The sequence below is a fragment of the Vanellus vanellus genome (genome assembly GCF_965231255.1).
Source record: "Vanellus vanellus genome assembly, chromosome: 2".
In the NCBI taxonomy this organism is placed as follows: domain Eukaryota; kingdom Metazoa; phylum Chordata; class Aves; order Charadriiformes; family Charadriidae; genus Vanellus; species Vanellus vanellus.
Genome location: NC_138906.1, coordinates 90,461,040 through 90,484,274, shown reverse-complemented (window position 1 = coordinate 90,484,274; position 23,235 = coordinate 90,461,040). Strand labels below are relative to the sequence as shown.

The following is a 23,235-nucleotide window of genomic DNA, read 5'->3' as shown; positions in this document are numbered from 1 at the left end:
GTCCCAAAAGCAAATAGCCAGAAAAAAAAACACAACACCTCCACAGAATATTTGTCCAGAAGTGCTAATACTTCTCTGACAAGGATTGCAAACCAAAAGGAAGAAAAATGCATCCTTAATTCCCCAAAGCTGGGTCTTCCTTCCCCCGAAGGCACAAGGCAGACCTGGGGACCTAATTTCTGCCTGCTCAGCAGCACTATAGACTAAACGTCCCAAACCCCATAGATCTTTGTAGGGCTAGAGACCACTTCCAGCAAACACGAGTGATTTGCTAAAAAGTATTGCTGCCTCCAGCAAAACAAACCCAGCGCTACTCCACTGATGCCCGCCACTGAAAACTTCACTTTCTGATCGTGTTTAACATCGTGGAAAAGCACAGCGTCTTAAAAAAAACAGCAACTCACAACCCTTCCGCCCAAACGAAGCATCAGCTCAGTCAACCTTAAACAGAGCAAGTTCTCACAGCAGCTCTGGTGCAGGGGAAAAACCTTTCTGCATCGACTCCTCCCTGCATATGGAACAGAAAGGATTTCTAGAGCTTAAATTCAACTACAAGTGAAAGTCTGGAGATTGGCACAAAAACTGTTGATTAAGGAACGTGCTTTTTGCAGAACAGTGGTTCCCAAAGGGAGAATAGTTGCTCTGTAATACTGTGAGAAGGGTAACACCAGAAAATAAAACTCACTTGGGTAATGAAGGGTCAAGTCTGTCTAACTACAGTATTCCTCAACTGGCTTTTGCTGGGCAACCTGAATTTTTGATCTAATCATACTGTCACTCCTGGGAGTTCCCAGTTCCCACAGGTGGTTTTCCTGCTAACAGGGAAAATGCAAATAGACAGTTCCAAAGAATCATGACCATGTGTGCATACTTTAAAAAAAAAAAAAAAGCATTAATTTATGATTAATATTGTGCATATTTCTTTTGCAAACCTATGTTCCACTGTGATACACGCAGTTGAAATCCAAGACACCACATTTGGGGTCTGCTCAACAGAAGAGTGTTATCAACTTATCTTTTGCAACTCCTTTTACAATGAGATTGCATATTGTTAGACACGTGAACAGTATCAACTTCTGGAGATTTTATCTGTAACACTTTGTACTCAAAACTTGCATTTCACTGAGAGAATGGAGACAAGCATCAGATACCATTTGTTCTTTTATGTGAAGTCATCTTTGATAGCATATTAAACACTTTCTCCTCCCAGCAGCTTTCTCCTCCTTAGCGAGCATTTGCTTGCAATCCCCGGTCTCTAGAATCCACCAAGACCCAATGCATAAGGCTGTGACATTCCAGGGGAAAACCCGGGGTTTGTTATCTTTGTCTTTCTTTCAACGCCACACTCAGGAAAGGGAAGATCGCTTTGGATATTCTGTAACACACTCTGTTACTCATCAAGTTTTCATTATCCATTTGAGACTCACTGCATTTAAAATGCGAGAGTGAAAACATGGAGCTTTCATTAAATGTATACATAATCAATTTGAATACAATCTAACTAAAGAATTTAGTTATGCCTGGTAAAATGTTTAGACCAGCAATTATCCACTTTTACAATTATGTTTTTGTTTTTGTTTTTTTTTTTTTTTTTGTTCAATAGATTATCATAGTATTATTCAAGCTGGTTTTAGGTTGTTCCCATTACATATAAATTGAGACCTCTGCTAAAACACTTGAAATAATCTCCTATTATTAAAACCATTATAATCTAAAGCAATTCTAACAGGCTTGCTCTAAATAAGAGAAATAAAATAAATGCTGAGTGTAGAGACAAAGAAAAGGAATACTGTTAACACTGAGATCATGAGGGGCTTAAGGACTCACGCAAAGTTTATGCTGGAGTAATCATCGTACAGATTATATCCCATAAAAAAGTTTTCTCTTTTAATTCATTACTCTTACTAACATAGCAATCACACAATAGTAAGCATTTAGTATCCAACTTCCAAACCCAAAAATGTATATTATGTAAATCCTCCCACAATAAGCAGCAAGTGAAAGAGGAAATGGATGGCTACAGATTTTTTCCCAGGAACTTATTTGAAGAAAAAAAAAAAAGAAAAAGAGACAAGAAAAGAAACAAACCCAGCAAAACAGACCTTGCAGTGTGCCGTGAATCTCACAAATTCAGATTATCCCTAAAAAGCAGGGCAAGGAAAGGACCTTAAGCTGAAAGAGTCTTGTCATTCGAGCAGAGTGTCCAAGCCAAAAAGAAATGGCCATGACAAATGCTGCAAGAAACAAATGGTGACAGGTCACAGGCAAAAGGAAAGCAGACCTAAGATAAGCAACAGAAGAAACGTGTTCACAGCAGTTTGCAATTAACCACTGGAAGGGTTCAGCTTCAAGAAAGGCTTTAACAGTACTTTGAATTAGAAGGATGAGATGCATGTTAGTGCAAAGGTGACAAACACTTGAGAGATTTTGAAATGCCCCACAATTAGTTCCTGGTTATTCATAAGTGCAAATTGACATCATTTGCACGTCAGATGGATGCCTCAGCTGCGAAACCAACAGTTCCATGATCATATGGCTGGCTGAAGACATTTGCATCAAGTTTTGCCTGATATTACAAAAGCAGTCTAAAACCTGCTGCAGACTGAGAACAACAGTGGCATGCGATCCATCACAATCTTGATAAACTTCAGAGAAAAAGAGATCCTCGGCTAAGGCAGTTAATCCTCGAATTCCCAAGACTCTCAGGATAGGACCTTAAGCAAGGGAGGACACAAATTAGATCACTTTGGAGAAGACTACTCAGTTATATTCTGCATTAGCTTCGGGTTCTTGCCAAAAGCAGCTCAAGGTGCACCACAGACAAGGATGACATGAGCTAGACAAGAACCCCAATTTCAGACTGAAAGCAATGCAAAGGTTTGATAAATAAGCCTTGAAAACTTCGAAGCTTGATCAGAGACCAGACAAAGTGCAATCGTGGCTCGAGTCACTCTATCTTCAACATGGCTACCATGTTTCCCCCTTGAAGGGAAAACTGAAGGGCATCAGTTACCACAAAGATCCTCCACATAATCCAAACACAACACGGCTGGTTAGTCAAAGCCCTAAAAGAAAAGCCTGCTGTGTGAAGAAAAGCCACCTTTTGCCCTCAGTCCCTCCTTGGTCAGATGCTACCATCCAAGGACTCAACTGTTCTTGTCTTTGAAAAAAAGGTTGTCAAATCCTTCATCAAATTACTTATTCTTACCAGGATTCAGCAGTCCTGATGTATAACCTCCATTTACTAATGGCAGGTACGTAAGCTTGCAGTCTTTCCACTGTTAAGAAACGGAGGAAACACACTAAGTCGGGTGTGTGTACAACAGGCTTCTTAATTCCTTGATCATCCAGGCAGATCAGAAGAGGGATGGAAAGAGTCTCTCTTCCCCACAGAGGGTCACAGTCGTATACAGCTCCCCAGATGAAGTGCTAACACTACATAACACTCCCAATTTTGCTTGTTACGTGATTAGGCTGCGAAATATTCTATTATGTTCCTAATATAGGTGGCCGAGACGTACTGTAGTCAAGCAGGTCACCCAGGTCTTTTCCTACTCTTGTTTTCAACCAAAGATCCCTAATTTGTAACTAGCTATTAGGTGTGTTATTAGCTTGGCTCCAATTCTATTCGTTCCCTCTGATCTGTGAAACTCTTTCTACGCAAGATTTATCTTCCTTTCTTCAGACACCGCCTCCTAATATTCCACTATCAAAAAGTTTCCTTGGCATATTTCGGGGTTTTGTGCCGAGATAATAACATGAAAAAGTATTTTTCAAGTGTCCAAAAGAGTTTTCCTTGTGGGACTTCATTAGTAGCATCCTTCCTTTCCATTAATTTGATTTTCAAAATGACAAACTGACAATGCTCCTTTGCCCAAGCCCTTGCCCACCTACGCTCTTGCAAGAATATCCATCTTCGCTAGCTTAACTAAACATCTCCCAAGTGGCACTACAGAAAATGTGTGCTCAGAGCCCTGACAGGAAATAGAAAGACATCAGATTTAATCTAAGAAAAGGTCAATAAGCAAGTTATTCCAGTACAATCTGGTTTTGGTGAACTCGTGTTGCAAATTATTCCATTAACCATTTACCACCTTCATGTCTCATACTTTCCTTTCTGTCAGCTTTTGTTGTGATGTCCAACAAAGCACCATGATTAGCTCATCTGCAATTTTTCTTTTACTCGGTCCTGCCTTTCTTTAGGGCATTATTAGCCCCAAACACAAAAAGGGCTGTTGTCTCATCTCCCTCCATCTTCTCTCCCCCCTGTCCCCTCCCTGACAAATATCTGAAAGAGTCCAACTCACCCTCCTTGGCAGATCGTGCTCCCAGCACTTTGATAGAAAGCCTTTCAAGAGCTTACGGCACCTTTTGGTGAGAAAACGTAAACATGACTGCATCCCTGCTGAACCGGGATGCCAGCGGAGGTGTGGGAGGGGGAAGAACCCCCAGGAGAGGAGTCCTTTTTGCTCTCCAGTCGCAGGAAATCTGCCCCAGCATCAGAGGGCCACAGCTCCTTCTCCACCATTGCTTTCTTCCCAGGCAACGTTCTTTAAACCCAGGGAGAGCCTCAGTCCTATGATCAAAAGGTTTTACTGCCCCAGAGCAGCGCAGCTGACTATCTGATAAAAGAGATGGCTTGCACCTGGGTTGGAGGGAAAGGGTAAGGGGCCGTAAGGGAAGATACAGACATACACTATGGAAGAGATAAATGCAGAGAAGCATATGCAAAAATTTCCTCAGAAAAGTGAGGGTTGCCTGAGATTTAAGACCACTTGTATTCAAACTAATGCGGCACTCTTCTATTCTTCACTTACACACTACAAGTTGCAACTTGATGTACTTATTAAAAATCTATGTCATCCAACTGGCAGCTTCATATGCCATGCCTTATAATTGTAAGATTAGTCATCACTTGGTCCTTCTCATTTCAGCATATTAAATTCTGATTTTTGCTTCTACCCACTTATGATAATATACAGTTCCATGAATTCATTATCATTAGACAATCTCTCTCTGCCCTCCGCAATACCACTTTTATTAAAACCAAAAAGTATTCTGTCTGTCTGTTCTGGGTCCATACCTAGGTGATCTTCAAGTTTGACCCTGCGATTACAGCAAAATTGCCTCATTTATCTCCAATGATGGGTTATAGAGAGAATTTGGTCCAGTGTACTTTCTGGCAGCCACTACTGATGGCTAATGTATTTCACCTGTGGCTACTTTGCACCTCAGCATGGGCAGCCATGGGCACCCCCCCCCCTCCAAGTTTTGTCCTTAAATAAAGGGAGCCTCCCTCACCTCCCCACTTTGCAATCTTCTTCCTGCCATAGTTAATCACTCAACTTTAGATTAAAGCCACCTGCACTGCTTTAAAGCTTGTGTGTGCACACAATACCCAAAAAGCTATTAAATATCCCAACAAACGAATGCTTACATTACTGACTAACTGTGCGCTGACTTTCTAGATCTCAGTTACTCCACCAACTGCAAACAGTTTGTGTGCTACAGCAACTGGAAAGAATGAAGTTTTCCACCACGGTAAAAATGGAAGAGCATGTTCTCACTTCTCTTAAATACCTGAAGAGCATGAGGGACTGATTTCTGTCACTATTTATTGAGACTTTTGCGACAAACATTTCCAGGCTATTGGGTAAGGCCTTGCAATGGGGTTTCAGCCCATGAGGAAGCTACAGCTTCCACATGGGCCTTCTGGGCCCAGTGCAGAAGTGAGACAAACAGTCATCCCAGTTTAGACGGTACAACACAAGCAAATATTTTCACCGATGCCACAAAACCCCAAGTATCAGAAATTTGACTTGAAGGGGACCTTCCTCCTGCCTAATACCCCCTATCCCACACAACAACACTCCCTTCTGCTCTGAACAAGTGAGTTCAAGGCCAAAGACATTTGGGAGGACCCAGACTCACACTCCTGGTAACTGAAGAAGACAATGGGTGCATGAGGACACCATTCAGAACTGAGTGCAAAAGGGGCGGTAACAGGCACAGACAAGACCCAGCCTCACTAGCATGCCCTCAAGACCCATAAGTTTGGACATATCACGGTCCATGAGGCCCCAGCCTCTTCCTGTAATCTCACATACTAAAAATAAAACAAATCAACATAAGCAAGACATAGCTGTATGAACTGGAGTCCCCAACACTGGCTACTGTATTCCATTGCTCTAAACAAAAGTTCCAAAAAGTTTGGTTCCCAAAACACTGTTCATATACTTCACTGGATTTCAGTAGCCAAGAAAAAATGACGGAAGAATTCCAGCTCCTTGAATTAACCACCTTTCTGCTAGCTTTTTGCCAACTTCAACTCCCTTCTCATGCATCTTTTCAGCAGGTATATAAGCATAGGCATTTTAAACTCTTCTCTGATGCTTAAGAAATTCCTTCCAGTGTCTTGCACGCTAGCGTTTGAATCCTGGCCTTCCACATACACTGCCAAAGCTCAGCACCAGATGCCAGAAGCTGCATGCCAGCTTGTGTGGTTCCACACAACAGCACAGGCTTCAGCACTGACCAGAAGCATCTTTGATGTTACATTCCCCTAAAAGCCCAGAAACAGCCACTGCCTCTCAGCTTCCCGCAGTCATTCAGGGCAGCTTCATACCAGTTGAATCTATGTTCAGCAATGCTGCAGGTTGGTTTTCTTTGCCTAAGAGCTTGTTATTTCGCAATATTACTTGATTTCTCATCCCTCTGAAAGACCATTAGAAGATCAGTCAAATGATTTCCCATGCCAAGAACGGGAAGCAAAGGGAAAGGTGATGGTCAGTTGGTCAGTACAAGAACAGGACGCGAGTTTAGACACATTTGTAACGTTTGCCCACACAGGAGTTGAAAGTTCAAGTTCATTAGCTCAAAGATTCATCCATGTATATGGCGCGGCCATGTGTAGCTCTTGTCAATTATCCCTCTTCTACAAGCAAATTAATTTCATGTAAACTAGATTTGAAAGACACAGGAACAAAAATCATGGCAATAAGAATATATTTTCCCTCTTATTCCTTCTGCTTCATTGCTGTAGACTGTCCATTTTGGATACCTTGTCCAAGCTGGAATTGAGCACTACTGTAAATGTTTCAGTTGTGACAATTAATAATACAATTATCGCTGAAGGAATAGGTGGAAGTAGAACTAGAGGCAAAGAAAAGCAAAGTGAACATGAAGCTGTGTATTTGTATCAACTCCAAGACCAAAAGAACACTTCTAACCTCCAGATCACAATGTGGAAATGAGTAACTTAGTATCAGAAAGATAACAAATTGTAAGTCTCTGATTAATATCTGAAATATTACTGGATGCCTCAAAATCTTTTGTTTTGCTTTCTTGTCTGAAAGAAAGAGTCTCAAAACAAACTAAGAGTAGAAGGAGAAAATAATCCTAGGACTGTACTGTCCATCCCAGAAAAAAAGGGCATTAACAATGACCTCGTGTAAAGGCTCTGACAGGCAGATAAAGGAATCTTCTAGCTAATAAAAAAACAAAACAAACAAACAAAAAAAAAAAACAACCAAAAAAACAACCTTAGGAAAAAATCTATAGAAAACTATTTTGGTTAAAATTAATGAACCACTTTTGTTCTCGCTATCAAAGAAATACTCACAGGATTCTGTAAAAAATACAAAAAAATCCAAAGATTTTCCTTCCTCACCTGTCCAAAGAAGTACAACTGCACTTCATACCTAGACTGTTTTATTAGCTCAGCCCTGTGTCTCAGGCGGGGATCTTAAGGCACAGAGAACTTTTAATTCTGGAGTGATTTAGATCCACTTTGGCTTTGGGTTAACACTTTGCGTGTACCTTCCCTATCTATAATGCCCTGCTCAAAAGCTGAATGGTGATGCGTGTGGTGAAGTCTTGTCTGCACTTGCGGACACTGGTGGGAATTTGGGTTTGATGTAGTCTAAAAAAAAATACTTTACTTGCATACAGTTCAAATCCCTCAAAGAGGCTAGTATTAACATGGGTTAGCACTATCATTGATTTTAATACTATCTAACCCTGCTAAAAGAGTTATTTCTCCTCTCCTCCCCCCCCCCCCGTCCTCCGTCCCCTGTCCCATAGTAGTATGCAAGAAGGGGGTGGATGCATATATGTTCACAAGCAGTAATCCAGCCATTCTACCACAAGCGTATAGCGCAGCGTGATTACAGTTACAGGAGAACTGTAACACTTACCCAGATATTTTTTTGTAAAGACAGCAATGAACCAGTGATATATAGATGATCCAATATTTTCATGCTGTTGAAAGGAAATCCAAATCCATCCTGGTGGTAATGTACCTCAGTTATCCCATACACAGCTGATCTGTTCTGTACCCATATGATTGCACACCAAAATGCCAACAAAACATGTCAACACTCACCATCAAATAACAGTCCTACCATAAATCTCAGCAGGAAACCAGGGTTCAACATGTCACATGCAATGGAAAGCGTACAGTAGGAGAAAGGGCAAAGGAGGGCTCCCAGCTAAGAGGAAGAAGAGCGAGACAAGACGGATGAAGGAGCAGAAGGAACCAGTTAAGACCCTGATAAACTTAGAACTCTTTGCTCAGTAAAGGGTATAAAGCATATTCTATATATTAACTCATGCCACAGTTTTATAAACCCATGTTATTTTAGTATTAATACCGTACATGCTACAAACAGTACTACCTCAGATGGGGCAAATTCCTTTTCTTTTTGATTTTACAGGGACCTGAAAGAAGATTGTGTTTGCAAACACGAGGCTGAGCACTGAAGTTATCAGCAGTGGCACCAGCACTGTCTGAAGGGATGCTGCAGCTTTTGTTTCACTGGAACATGTCACCACTACATGAAGAATAGCTGAATAATGTTCTTTCCATCTAACGTTACACAAAGTGATTCACACCAACACTCATTTCTAAAACCTAACCTTTTAGTACAGCTGACTGAGCATGATGCAGTCTTAAAACATTTTTATTTTCCTTTTTATATATATATTTTCTTTAATAAAGCAACGCATAAAATTACCTACCATTGTCTTACATGTCTCTAGTCTTCCCTAAGCCTGGATGAAGATGCAGGAGTGGCTCTGCAACACCAGGGCTGCTTCCCTATCACTTGACCTTTGCTCCTAAGCCAACCCACTACTCCTTTTGTACAGTCTATCTGATCCTGGCCAGCAGGAAATGCTTCAGAGGACCCTGAAGAGTGGGCACCCATGTGATGACCCGACCCCTGAAAGGGTTTCCCCCCATGTTTCTGCGGCCTGCTGTCCCACAAACTCCTCCTTCCGGGAAAAAACGGGCTGCTTTGGCGAGTTTGGCTCCCAGCATCGCTCTGCAGCTCAGTCCAGGCGTGGCGGCTGCAAGAGGGTATTTGCAAACTGTGCTTTCTGCATTCACGTCACTGCTTGGACAGACAGCAGAGTATGCTTTGGAGCAGCAGAGACTGGAAAACTACTTCCAAAACTGTAACTGCAGATCATAGCAATGAAGCAGCTAGACTAAGAATAAACGCAGCAAGTGTACACTCAGAAGAACCACTATATACAAACGTACATACATACCCATACCCACACACGCTTGGCGGTGGTAACAGTTCAAGTGTAGCTACACTAAAACCCATTTCTGAAGATGTTTCTAAGGTTACTCGGTTAAAACTGAGTCATTGCATGCTGTTGCATGCCTTATTTTAAATTCAGGATGCAGTCTAAGAATTGCCACTTTTATAATTTCGAGTTGTTTCATAATTGAGTTGGTAGGAAATTAATATAAATAATGCCATCTCTTCAATTAAGTCTTACACAGATTCAATTTTGGGCAATCTATGTTTGCATTGTACATTTTCAATTACAATTTTTAAAAAGATTGATCATATCTGAAGGTCTTCTCTTTTAAACTTCTAACCCTGGTACCAGTATCATTCAGTTTGTTTTGCACACTGAGACCCAGTAGTATTCATGAACTAAATAGCTCCAGCACAAATTTCTAATATCACACAAAAAAAATTAAAACAAATCCATTGTTTGTATCCCTGGTAATTACTACAAATAATTATTTTTTTCTTCACGGAGATAAAAAAAGATTGGGTAGCATCATCCCTGTGATGACACATAGATACCAATGCAACTTCAAGTTAATCACAGTAGGCAAACCATCAATCAGTGCAATATGACAACTATTCTCCACTCCTCCTCCTCCTCCTCTCTCGAAGAAAGAAAAAAAAAGCAAACCCATCTTTGGATGTAGTGAACAAGCAGCAAAAATCTCATTTATTGAACATCAGCTTTTCAACATACAATTGCTTGCTCTCCTTCTCAATGGGTTTGATTTCTAACACAATGACTGGAAAACTCCTGCAATAATATAATATACTTACAGCTCAAATACCAAACCTGTTCTGAGCAAAAATGCCTACAGAAAAAAAAAAAAAAAAAAGATTGCCTTAGTAGCATCTGTAACATCTGATCTTGGCTAACTATAAAGCATACATTAATTTTAAGCCTATATGTAGTCCACTGCCTTCAGTGAATCCAGTGAAAGTCTGGAAGATTAGTCAGGCACTTAACACTGCTGGCAAATGTGTAACTCCGGGATGGCGGGGAGGCCATGAGGAACATGCTACAGAATGGTAATGGAAAACAACGGGTGGGAACACACAATAGGAAACTTTTGCGAAAGACTGGGTCACGTGATAGAGCTCCTTTTCAAGGACTACTTGAAAGGCATGTCACCACTGTGCAAAAAAAAAAAAAAAAAAAGCTATTTACTAACATACCCTTGCTTCCACTTTGATATTTATTTTTTTTAAGTAGTAATATTATCTCTGCATGTCTGTCAACTAATACTTATTCGAGTTACAGGATTTTCCATTTGTTATAAAATAAGACAGAGATTTTCAGCATACTTAAAAGCAAATCCCTATGAGACACAGTAACTCAGAAACTCATTATGTTTGCTCTGAATGGCACAACACTTGTTAAAGTTAGTGTTGCTTTACCAATTTTTATGAACTCAACAGCAAGTTCAAATGATCATCACTATCGCCCCCCTCCCCATTAAAATCCCCATAAAAACACACCAGCCATTTCCTAAATGCATGTATCAAGAAGTTTTTCTTTCACTTGAGCCGTAAGCCGGTAACAAACAACTCCTCACAGTGGGTCCTAAAAAGAGGCAGGGAGGGAAGTACCTACGTTACGCAAGATGCGGAAGTCATCTTATCAAAAGCTATTATTTAAAAGCATTCCAAGAAAAGGACCATCAGTTTCTTGGCTTTTATTGAAATCAAAGTAGAAAACCCCATTAGGAATGCCTGTACAATCACTACTGGCCATAAAGCACAAAAAGTAAAAATCCATGTTGCAACCTGGTGCAGGACAAACAGCTTCTCAAACACAGTAGCACTTCAGAGTCATTATGATGGGCCTTAAGCCCTACAGAACAAGTTCTGACTAAGCTATCATCACAGGTTTAATGCTGCAATGTTATAAAAGATGCCTTCTTCAAAAAACAAAACCAAACAACTTCCGATGCTAAAAGTACATAAAGAGAAATACAGACTACGCCTGTTAGGAACTTCTTAAGCAAAGACTTTTCTATCCGAGAACAAAGGTAAGGAAAAATCAGGGAAATACTGCTAGTTCATAGCCACAGGTATACAAGTTTTAAATTGAATTATCCTCTGCTCCTTTGACACTGACAATTCCCTCCATGCCTACTTAGACTCTTGCTATAGGATGAAGTTACAAAACTCCCTAAAATACAAAGTCTGTGGCAATTCTGTATTTCCACTTTACTCCACAAAGGCAGTATTAAATACCTGTGGCCAAGAGCGTGTTGGACTACAGTGGGGAGAAGTTATACTAATATAATTGCTAAATAAACCCCTTTGTAATTTGAGACTGAATACTTGACAACAGGATTGATAGAAGTGTCCCGAGATCTTGATTTTGGCATCACTTAGCAACGCTATCTCTTTACACACTCTGAACTTCAAAAATAGTGTTACATAAACAAAAGAGTTTTCAAATCCCCACTCTTTAAATAGGAAAGAAAACCCATCAAATAGTTCTTGCAACAAGATGCACTAATACTGTATTTTATTTTCAGTTAATTTAATCTGTATGTTTAGACATCATGCACTGAAATGACATAGGATGCCAACAACTGCTGGAGTGGGGAAGGGGAGATGGGTGAGAGGGGAAAAAGGGGATGAGAAGAGGTTTTAACTCCACTAAGAAACTTGTGTACCCGCCTGATAAACACAGCCAAACCCCTTTATGTATCCTATTTATCTTCAAATCTATTTATGTCACACGAGAGAACATATGAGCATAGCAGCTGTTACTATAGCAATGAAACTGGAAATTTTGAGAACACAAAAAAAAAACCCACCCCTGAAGGATGCTCAGTTTAGCAGGGAGATGGTTTAGGGAACAGCGCGGCAGTATCTCACTTCTAGGATCTGTTCAAAGTCTGCGGTTACCGAGACATTAAATCAGCTGTAACAGCCTATTCCCCAAAGAGCACTCGGAGCCAAATAACTGCTACCTATATAACTCGCCACGACTTGGTACACCGGGCGTTCCTGCAAAGTGACCCCTCAAAAAAAAACTTGCCCCCGGAGCCTCACATAAACCGGGGAAGAGTGAAATCTCTGCAAAAGGCTCACCACAGTTTTCAGTGGTGGCGGCAGCGAAGGGATTCACCATAGTAACCCACTCCCCACCCAAACCGCGGGTGACAGCAGGGAGCCCGGCGCTGCCAGCGCCCCCCAACCTCCCTCTCTCCCCCCCCCGACGCCCCCCCAGCACACCTGCCCGGTACCGGGAGGACGGCCCGAGCCGCCACAAGTACAGTACTTTCTGAAAGAAGCCAGCGGGCAGCCCGCCTGCCTTTCCCCCGCTCACCGCTGCCGGAACGAAAATCCACGATTTCCCCCCAAAACGATTTTCCGTCGAACCCAGCCCCTCCGCGGGGCACCCACCCACCCCCACCCCCCCGGGGAACACAGGCGGGACACCGCCGCCCCGAGGGCCGGCCTGTCCCCGTGTGTGTGCCGTGTGCCCCCCCTCCCCCCTTCGCTCCCCCACCGCCTCCCCTCCGCGGGCGCGGCGCTGCCCCGCATCACCCCCACAACCCCCCCCCCCCTCCCCCCTCCCGCCCCGCAGCCGCGGACCGGAGAAGGCGCCGCCCGGGCGCGGTTTACCTGCGAGGGAGCCGGGTCTCTGCAGGGTGGCGGTGGCGTACAGCTCCTGGGAGTGCTTGCTGTACTGATCGGCAGCGTGAACCAGCCGCTTGGTAGGCGACAGGGTGGCGTAAGTGCCGATGGTGGAGCTTAACTGGTGGATAGGAGAGGAGGAAATGTTAGACTGGACGGTGGGCGGGGAGGTCACTCGGATGGGGGACGGCGACAGTCCCGCCGAGGAGACGACGATGTTGATGGGCGAGCTGGTGCTGTAGGACTTGGCCAGGCGGCTGGGGGACTGCTTCGGGGAGGAGAGGCGCTGCGCGGTGGCGTAGGCGGCGCCCTCGGCGGCGGAGCCGGCCCGCGGCAGCTTGGTGGGGGAGCCGCCGGGCTGGGCGGGCAGCGGGGAGCTCACCCGCTGCGCCGGCAGCGTGGAGCTGGCGTAGTAGAGCGCGGCGGCGTGCTGGGGCTCGGGCAGGTGGAAGGCGCTGCCGTGGCTGGGCGCGAAGGGCTCCCGCGGTTGCGGGGCGGCGGGCGGCGGCGGCGGTTCCGGGCCGCCCGGGTGGGCGCCGCGGCCCCCCGGGCCCTGCTGCGGGAAGGAAAGGCAGAGGCGTCAGCGGCGGCGGGGCGGGCGGCCGGTTCTCCCGGCCCGGTCCCGGGGGCAAGGGGAAGGGGGGGGGGGGGGGCTCGCTCACCGGAGGGCACCCCCCCGCCAGCCGCCCGCAGCCCCCTCTTTGACCTTAGGGCGGGCCGGCGGCACACCGCGGCCTCGGGATTACGGGACCCGTTAATCTGCTGAGGGATTTGAGGGGGGGGAAAAACCGGCGGCAGCCCAGCGGCGTCGAACTGCGGGGGAGCGCCGCGCCGGGAGCTCCTGCCCTTCAGCCGTTCAACCGGGCACCGGTCGGCCCGAGCTTAAATACATACATACACCTACACGCACCCCTCCCCGCCCCCCAAACTTTTACTCCGCACACGTTCGAGGAGAGCGGCTGAAGCCACGGGAGAGGGCTTTAACCGGGCAACTTTCCCCGCGGAAGAGCAGTCGCTGTCCCCGCGGGGCAGAGGCGCCGCGCCGCGCCGCACCGACGCCGCCCCCGGGGCTCCGCCGCGGCTGCCAGGGGACGCAGCCGACCCCTCCGGCGGCGGAACCGCGGCGCTCTCGCCGCAGCCCCCTCCTCGCGTGAACGAGACGGGAGTGGGGGCGCGGGGGAAGCCCCACCCGCCCCGCGTGGGTTCGCGCCCAGCCCCGCCGCCGGCGCGGCAGCCGGGCGGTCGCCTCCCGGTTACTCAGGCGGCACGAAGGGGGAAGGAGGAAACCGGGAGGAGCTGCCGGGAACGGGCCCTCCTCCGGGCCGTATCCAGCGGGGAATGTGCACCGGGAAGGAGGGACCGCACCGCACCGACGGCGTCGGGGCCCGCCAGCCGCGGGATGTTCCCCTTCAGCCCAGTTATTGGGGAAGGGGGGGGCGGGAGCCAGCGACAGTCCTCGGCAGATGCTGCCCATTAGAAATTCCAGTTATGTGACTGAGCCGCTTCTGGAGCAGCAAAGGATGGAGCTCACCCTTACCCGCAGGCGGCTTCCTCACCCCCCCCCCCCCCCCTTTTTTTTTTTGTCGGGGTTCTTAGGCTCAAGAGATCATCTGTGAATCTGGTAACATTAAAATCCTCTAATAGCTGCACCCCGCAGCGAGCGAGAGCTCAGCGCTCTGTTGGAAGACGCACTCTTGTTTCACATGCTTTTTCTTTTTTTTTTTTTTTTTTTTTACTCTGGTCATGCAGGGGATTTACTTGAAACCATAGAAAAGTGCTCCAGATCCCGGGAGTTGGACAGTCTGGTCAGTGCTTCGCCCAAACACGCACACCTCTCGGCTACTGATTTCCTTAGTGAGTAAAGCCTTTAAAATGTGAATAATGATTTTTGTGACTCGATTCAAAGAGGTGTGGTGAATGCCGACAGCAGCGTTGTTTCACATTTAAATGGCAACGTGGTTTTTTACTAGCATCCTACAGGGGGAAAAAAAACAAGTAAACAAAAGCAGCACGTTCCCGGTATGAAACTTGATTTATTTTCACTATGATACCCAATAAAGGATTCGGTTAGGAAATGAGAACAAGATAAAACGACTAATCGGAGCAAAGAATTAATGAGGTTCAAAATGCCAGAAATTTGTACTTCTTCCTATGTACGCCCACTGAAAAATTTTCTGTCATTTTCTTTTTCCTTTTGGAGCCGCACCCCTCATCTTAAACACTTTGCATCTGGGGGAAGAAGATGTATTTTTCTAGACATGGCCAAGAAGCAGAGCGTTGGAGGAGCTGCTCCTGCTGCTTTGCTCCCAGTTAACAGCATGGAAACTACCAGTGCCCGCAGTGTTCAGGCGTCTCAGGGGAGCACCGCCAGACCCAAACCTCACTGGCTTCAGGAGGTTTTGCACCCTGAAGAGCAATGTCCTTACAGATAAACGTAACGTAAACTGTTCCCTCTGGCTGTTCTGTATGGTCAGTCCCGGGCGGGCAAGGGGATCATGGATGTAAGTAGCCTGGTCGCCGATTGAGCTGAACTGTTGTGATGGTGGCCACGAGTTACAAACACCACAGCATCAAGTACGAGCCTTGAAATATTCGTAAGTGGCCAACAAGCCAAACTGCTCATTTGAGAGACTCCTAACGAAAACCAGGAAGGCAAACTCTGGGAACATCGATGAACTTTTAAAAGCTACTTTCATGCTGAGCTGCTTACTGTCTCTGCTTTAGACTGGAAAGATGGGCTAATTTGCACCTGACTGTCCAATAACGTATTTGACAGCAGTACAGTTTTCACTTTCAAGGTTTACACTGTGTGGTAACAACTTTTATAAAACAAAAACAGCCTGGCAAGGTTTAAGACAACATGGAGAGAGCAAGTTTTGCACATGATGAAAGGCCGCTTGAACCAGCTACGTCTTCAACTGATATTTGTTAAAAAATGTTACTTTCTGGATTGTTAAGTGGCATAATAATGTATTTTGTAATATTCAACATTGTTCCAAAATACAGTCTTCTGCAATGGTACCAGTGTCTTCTGCAACACACTGCTAAACACACTGGTAACTTCGGCAGTTTGCCACTCATCATAAGGATTTTAGGCAAGAACTGTCAGCATGTATACAGAATTTCTTTTTCTAATGTACTTCTACATGGTTTGACATGTCGAGGATTTAGAGTAATTAATTTTAAGTAAACCAATATTATCCCATATTCTCTAAAAAGTTGCATGCATTCTGCAAGGACTAATTAAAAAAAAAAAAAAAACCCAAATCCCACTTCACAATTGTCTCTTATAGGGAAGAAGGTGTAGTGGCAGGACACGAGAATTAAATGCTTAATTAAAACCAGCACTTCCTAAAAAGCGAAGCATTTGCTCTGTGTGAAAGTGGGAACTTTTGGATGAACAGATTGCAATGAAAACATTAGCGTGCCATATTTTCTAGGATGTGACTAATCTCAGACCTGTCTTAAATTTACTGTGAGGTTCTTACGCTTTTCTGAAGGGCCAAGTGTACAGTCACATTCTCCACTCGTGTTTTCAAGAGGCGAAATGTGTTTTAGTTTCTCCCTGTGTTTCTCCCCGTCTGCTGCTGAAGACAACCATACAGACATGTCATTGTTCATCCTGCAATGTGACGTTGTACTTTGGAAGAATGAAATACAATGGTATTTTTCCCTTATTTTTTCATTTATCCATTATCGTTGTCAACCTGATAATAAAACTGTGTTTAAACTAATAAATTGAGAGCAAATTTACTTCACAATTGTTATATCCGCCTGCAACAATCTTTTTCATAGACATGAACAAAAATCAAGAACCTTCTTACTACAGCCCTATAAATATCTATTCTAAGACTTAGAGATTTAATTTTTCTGGTATCCCAAAGAAAAGAAGCCTGATTTGCTTACTTGGATTCAATATGTGGATTCTGATATATCCTTTTTAACAGCAGAAATGTGTGAAAAAAAACATGAGAACATTAATACAGCTATGAAAATATTTTCTTTCTCATTTAATCTTACGAGAAAGATCATCCTCTACTGATACGGACAAAATGAGATCTCCAGAGCTCTATACAGAAAACTACTGAGGGTGTCCGGTTAAGTTATAGCAGACTAGGGAAAAGGCTTAACTGCTGTTTGCCTGCCATAATTCATGCACTTAATGTACTAAATTTCAGGACGTGGGCTTTTTTTTTTTTTTTTTTTTAAATTTTAATTGAAAATGTAAATCTGAACTTTAACTGAAAAAGGTTAAATGAAAGACTGCAATACCAGATCTCTGTTTTAGGAAATGGAATTGAGAGGGGCAAATAACTGTGTTGAATTATCTATTCTGCCGAAAAGTTTTCAAGGATAAGGAATTACAAAATCCTAGATGGCTAGACAGCTTAAGCAAAACTGTGGGGTCAGCTGCTAATTACTGAAACATCAGCATGGTGATTCTTGGAGATTGCTCCCAGAGGGAAAAAGGGTGCGTTAAGACCAGCAAAACCTGAATAGCAGAAGTCTCAGAGAACAAGATGACCACTATGAATATATATATAATCTAAAATCCCTTCAAACTATTTTCTTCTTAAGTGCGCCAAAACACAAAACCAAAACCTGGTAGATTTTGTGCATCTATGCTTTGTAATTCACCGGTGCTAAGGAACAGAACTTCTGTCAATGCAGCCACGTGAGTCTTAGAAACAGAACTTCGAACAGAAAAGGCTTCATAGCCATTTCTTGGGAATGAGATAATGATACAATTTCCTGGAAAATGCTGGAAAATTTGAATCATGGTACCAGTTACCCTTAAGAAACGATAATTTGCGCTCAATGTCCTGTATATTTCTCTGACAGATAATAGAAGAAACTGAAAAGGTATGTTCCATTTGAGTAAGTCTGCATGCCCATCTTAGGTCTGGGTGAACTTGTATCCACAAGCATTTTTAGTTTAGCATTAAATGCCAGCACCAGTTTTGCTCTCTGGAACTTTCAGTGATGGCTTGGCCCTTCAAATCTCAAACAAGATCTTATCTGATGAATATGTACATAGTCAATATGCAGTACACTGTTGCCTATGAGGAGACCCTTTCTCTTGATTCTGAGGAGGACTTTCCAACTGGATGCTGAAGTGGTGTGGAAGACATCCCTCCAGGCTGCTTTGGCTTCTCAAATATTGGTGGTTGTTGCCAGCTTTAAGGCATCAAACTTGATCATCCTTACTGGGGTTTTCAAGGGACACAAGTGGTCTTTTAAAGGTCCAGCTCTGTTTCACAGCCTATGTGATGCTCTGTGCTCTTTCAATGACTGCAAGACTTGCCAGTCTATTTAGGTTTTTTTTTTTCTGTCAGCCCAAAGAACCTTCCATATGGCTTCACTCGAGGTATCGCTCTGCTCTGGTCCAATACCTCTATCAACACTCTTCTACAAAGGGGAGAAGAAGGTATGGAAAACGCTTAACATTCTCTAGTCTTTGCAATGCAGACTTCAGTCCTTGGGCAGCACCTGTGGAAGGGTCTTTCTTCTGCAGGACTGTTTTGCTGTCATTTATAAGTTCCTGATGTAACTAGGAAGGTGCTACCTATATTCAAATGCACTTATATGATAACAGATGCCAGCCTATATCTCTGGATCTCTCAAATGTGGCCTATTTAATCTGTTTCTCCTGATTTTATCACAAAGGTCGTGGCCAGCACAAGGTCATCGCTATACAGTGTTTGCAAAATATACCCCAACTCTATTAGGAAAACCTGTCAGCCTACTTGATCCTAATCTCAAAAGGTCATATGTATAGATGAAGGCAGGCAATACCTTTGTACTCTTCTACATCCACAAACAGAATTGTGTGAGATCCTTTCAGAGTGTTCAGAGATGGTCAATCTCTGGTTTTAAAGCAGCAATGAAAGCTGCAATCATTACCTGTTGTACAATCAATATTGTAGGATCAGCATTATGCAGATCAGTTCTTTGCTACCATAAACTACACTGGTGAGTTGTTCTCTGTGAATGTCGTAATAAGAGTACTCTGTCTTAAGATTTCATCTGCTTCCTTTAATGACAGAAAAATTCTCATTTTCATATTTGGAATCCAGGTTTAAACACATCATCATCTGCCACATGCTGCCAGAAGCGAAGTCCTTATTTTAGATTTTGTCTGGGTAGATTATCAAGCAGCCTATCGCCTTGTGGCACAGATGACTGATGGCGGGAAGAGCTAGGAGTCTAACTGAAAAAAGCCAGTACCCAGTTTTTGCTTGAGAACTGAACACATTCTTGTACTCATTTGCTAATATTCTAAATAGGGCTAGAGAGGTGTGGTGGTCTGACAAATGACAAACTTATGACTTCTTTATAGGAAAAAGGATACAAGTTAGAAAATCAACTGTTAAATGATTATTTCAAGGCTTTTTTTTTTTTTTTAATTACCTTTGTTTTCCATCTACTTTTTGTTTTTAAGGGTTTTCAAATTCTGTGCCAGCTTGTTCAGTCCAGAAGGCTCAGAAGCCCAGGATAACACGCAGTATGGATTTACCTCTGTTGCTGCCTCAGCTTCTGAAAAGATCGCAGCATCTCCAGAAGCTAAAAAAGTCTCCATCCAGAGACATAAACTAGTTTCGCTTCCTTCCCCCCTCCCCTTGCAAACACATGGCAGAGCATGTGGAAAATCACTACTTGTAGTACATGCTATGCTTTATATTCCTGTGATATCTACAGTGTAAGCTGACCATTCTCAAGATGACAGTAAACCAAATCAATCACAATGGCAAATAGAGGATTCACTGTTGAGCAACTCATCTGCAAAATCTGCTACTTTTTGTAGTAGGAGCCACTACTGACTCTTCACAAATAACCTTAATCGATTAATACAGGATATATCAGGATCTGGACACTGAGTCTGGTAAGCTGTTTTCAGTGGGGAAACAGAGTAATTCCCTGCCAGAGGAGCAGCAGTTACTAAGAAATCCCATTCCAGCAGCATTTAGAAGATAAAAGTTTCGTGTTCTGAAGTACTCAAAGCAGTGGAAAAACTCTATGATCTATAATGAAGTCCTCCAAATTGACAAAAATGTTAGATTGCACTTTGCAGCACTATACAGGAAGTCCCAAGACTAATTAGTTTCTCTTTTTTATACAATTGCATTTTCAGAAATTGTTCTTGCTGTCACAGCTGGCCTTGGGACTATTTACATATCTTTTCCACTCATTTGGGCTATCATTCATGTTCAGAGATAGCTATATTCCTTGCACACAAATACCAAAGGAAATTATCACAATCTGAGCAGTTTTGACTCCTGAGGCTTATTTCAATTATGATAGGGATAGCAAAACAATTCCAAGGATTGACTTTTTTTCTCCTTAATTGTGGGATCAGCTATGGTCATATTCAGAACTTTTTAATTTTAACTTTTGACTCTTCCTCCTCTTGTTTACCTCTTTTAAAACCTCCTTGATATGCTTTTTATGGTATTAATTAATAGTTTAGATGGCAGTTTGTTAATATATTCAAGATATATTTTAATTGAACTGAAGTTGTAAAGCATCCTTTGCAGGAAGTTAGTGTGAAATTATGTTCTGTGAGTTATTTTCCTGCAGGAACATCTACCGTACAATCTAGAGGAACCAGAAGAAAGAAAACCTATTTTCTGCCCTCTCATACTAAGAAAAAAAAAGGATAGGAGAGGTTGCCTTACTAACTTACTAGTTACCTTTCTGAAGGTAACCGGTTCTCTGTGAATTAGATGGTCCATGAGAGCTTTTCAGATCCAAGCAACGGCTGTTCAGTGCAATTTCAATGAAGAAATAGAGATCATTAATTTTTTTTCCCATCTCCATAAATTCATCCTTTTCTATGAATGAATGAATGATGAAATTTATATTACGAATATCACTACTTCTAACCCCTAGACAATTGCACACTTTCCCTTCCTACCTTTTGGGTTTTTTTTGATTCTTTCTCCTTTCCCTCTCATTTTTCCTTTGTTTCTGTTGCTCTCATAACCTGTTCCTTTTCCATCACCTTACTTTTTCTAGCTGCCTTGAAGAATGCATCCCGCCTTTTCAGGCTAACCCCCAGGGTACGACGCTTTTCACAAAGCACAACTCCTGATGACAGGTGCCCAGGCTACAACCGGATAGTATAGCCTCCTTTTTTTTTTCTAGCTGGAGTCCTGGTCTCCTGCTGGCTCCAGTCCCAAAGAACATCAGGGAGGTCCTCTTTGGTAAACACAGAAAAACTCTGAGGCCTTACCACTATGCAGGCTCATTTTAAACCCTTCAAAGAAGAAAAAAAGTACCTGCCCAATTTGAAATGAAATTTAACTGTGCTTTATTTCATTTTTCAGTCTTAGAGGATAGGGAGCTTTTCTGAGCAAATTGAGAGAATAGAATATTGTATGTCTCTCGGTATCCTGCAAGCTGTGCAATGACTGTATAATACTGGAAATCTCTTAGCAATTTAAGGCTTTGAAATTCAAATACTACTCACTTCTACTGAATCCTGAATTATGTGTCCCAGTGTCACACTGAGATGGTCTGCTTTGCTGGGGCAGTTAAGATCTAAAGAGAGAAAATAACCTGAGCTGACCAACGAAACCCAGTCAGACTTTTGTTTATGTACAGAAGCATGAACGCTTCTCGAAATTTTTGTCTAAACTGAAGCTTAACTTCCCAGTGAGAGGCTTTGATGTCACAGTGGAAAGCGCAGAAGTTGAGAGGGTTATATGTCAGAGCCAGGAGGGATCGTTTAGACAGGAAGAGAGATTTATAAAGTTTTCATGAGTATCTCAAACAATCTTTCAGAATGTTCAAAACGTACAGGCAGCTGTCTGATAAGCTGCTTGTCTTACAATATGGGGGGAAAAGAGGCAAAAAAATATTCTTGGACTTGGGATTACGTGATGCATGGTATCCCAAACAGATTTCGCATCTAGTGTCAGCCTGGCTTCATTTTCGTTCGCTGGCCCCTAACTGCTTTCAGTAATACCCTGATACCAATGCAGGGAGGTCCTAGACCCGAGTTAGGGCTCCTAATCAGCCCAGCCACAGAAATTTTCAAACTTAAATGCCTAAGGATGCGATCACTGAAATATATATGCAAGCAAGTAAAACTGGCATGTAAATCTCCTTTTTAATCAGGATTATTTTATTACTATGCAAGTCAACCCACTTCAGATTTGTGAAAATGGAGGTGGTAACTCCACCCTGCTGCAGATGCGTTGAACAAGACAGAAAGTAAAGGCAGACATTCACGTGCCAGCAGGCACCAAACAGCTCTGTTTTCCTGGGAGCTACCCCGCATGATTTTTGGGCGCGAGAGACCCGGGCTGCTTAGGACACATACCTGGCTGTAGCTCTGGATGGCACCTCTGGGCTGACCGCTGCGGGCCGGGAGCTGGGCGGCCGCTGTTTCACCCAGGGCGAGGGTCTGGTTGCTGTGGTAGCTGGCCGAGTACTGGAAGGACCCTTCAGGTTTGGAATTGAGCTGGAGCGTGCTCTGGGAGAGGAGGCTGGGCCCTGCGGGGACAGGATTCGGGAGCAGTCAGAAAGTCTCCGTGAAAGCATGTACCTGTATTATCTGTCCAGCGAGCCTCGAAATTAACAGATGTATGCGGCTTCAGCTTTTCACAGTCTGGCTTTTCAGTAATAAAACTCACACACATTAGATTGTTTCTTTACCATTCAGTCATCATTATTATTGTGTTCAAGCTACAGACCACATGGCTTTCTTTGCAAAAAAACGGTGAAGAAATTCCAAGCCTAAACAAACCCAACCGTACTATTTGATAAAGAAGTCTTGGTTTTCAGCTCAGAATAGTTGATGGGTTCTCTTTTTTTTCTAAGGATAAGCCTTGTTTATTTCACTTAATTATATCCAGTTGTTCTGCATGGGAAATGCTAACTTGTCCCTCCCTGGGCCCCCAGCACATTAGATCTATTGATTACTGCCACTCTGTCGTGTACACACAGTGATGTAATACTTTGGTGCCTGTAAGGATGGATGGCAGCCTTTAAAATATTAATAGCTCCTCTCATCATGTAGGAC

At 43.4% G+C, this 23,235-nt stretch overlaps 1 protein-coding gene across 1 annotated transcript in view; it reads right to left on the bottom strand.

Moving 5' to 3' along the window:
* Positions 1-23,235, bottom strand: part of CTNND2 (catenin delta 2) — a gene marked incomplete at both ends in the record, with an annotated part of 573,915 nt that overhangs the window by 289,980 nt on the left and 260,700 nt on the right. The window contains 2 exons of the mRNA XM_082479407.1: positions 13,197-13,761; positions 22,534-22,706. Of these exons, the coding sequence (XP_082335533.1) occupies positions 13,197-13,761; positions 22,534-22,706 (738 nt within the window). The remainder of the gene's footprint in view (positions 1-13,196; positions 13,762-22,533; positions 22,707-23,235) is intronic.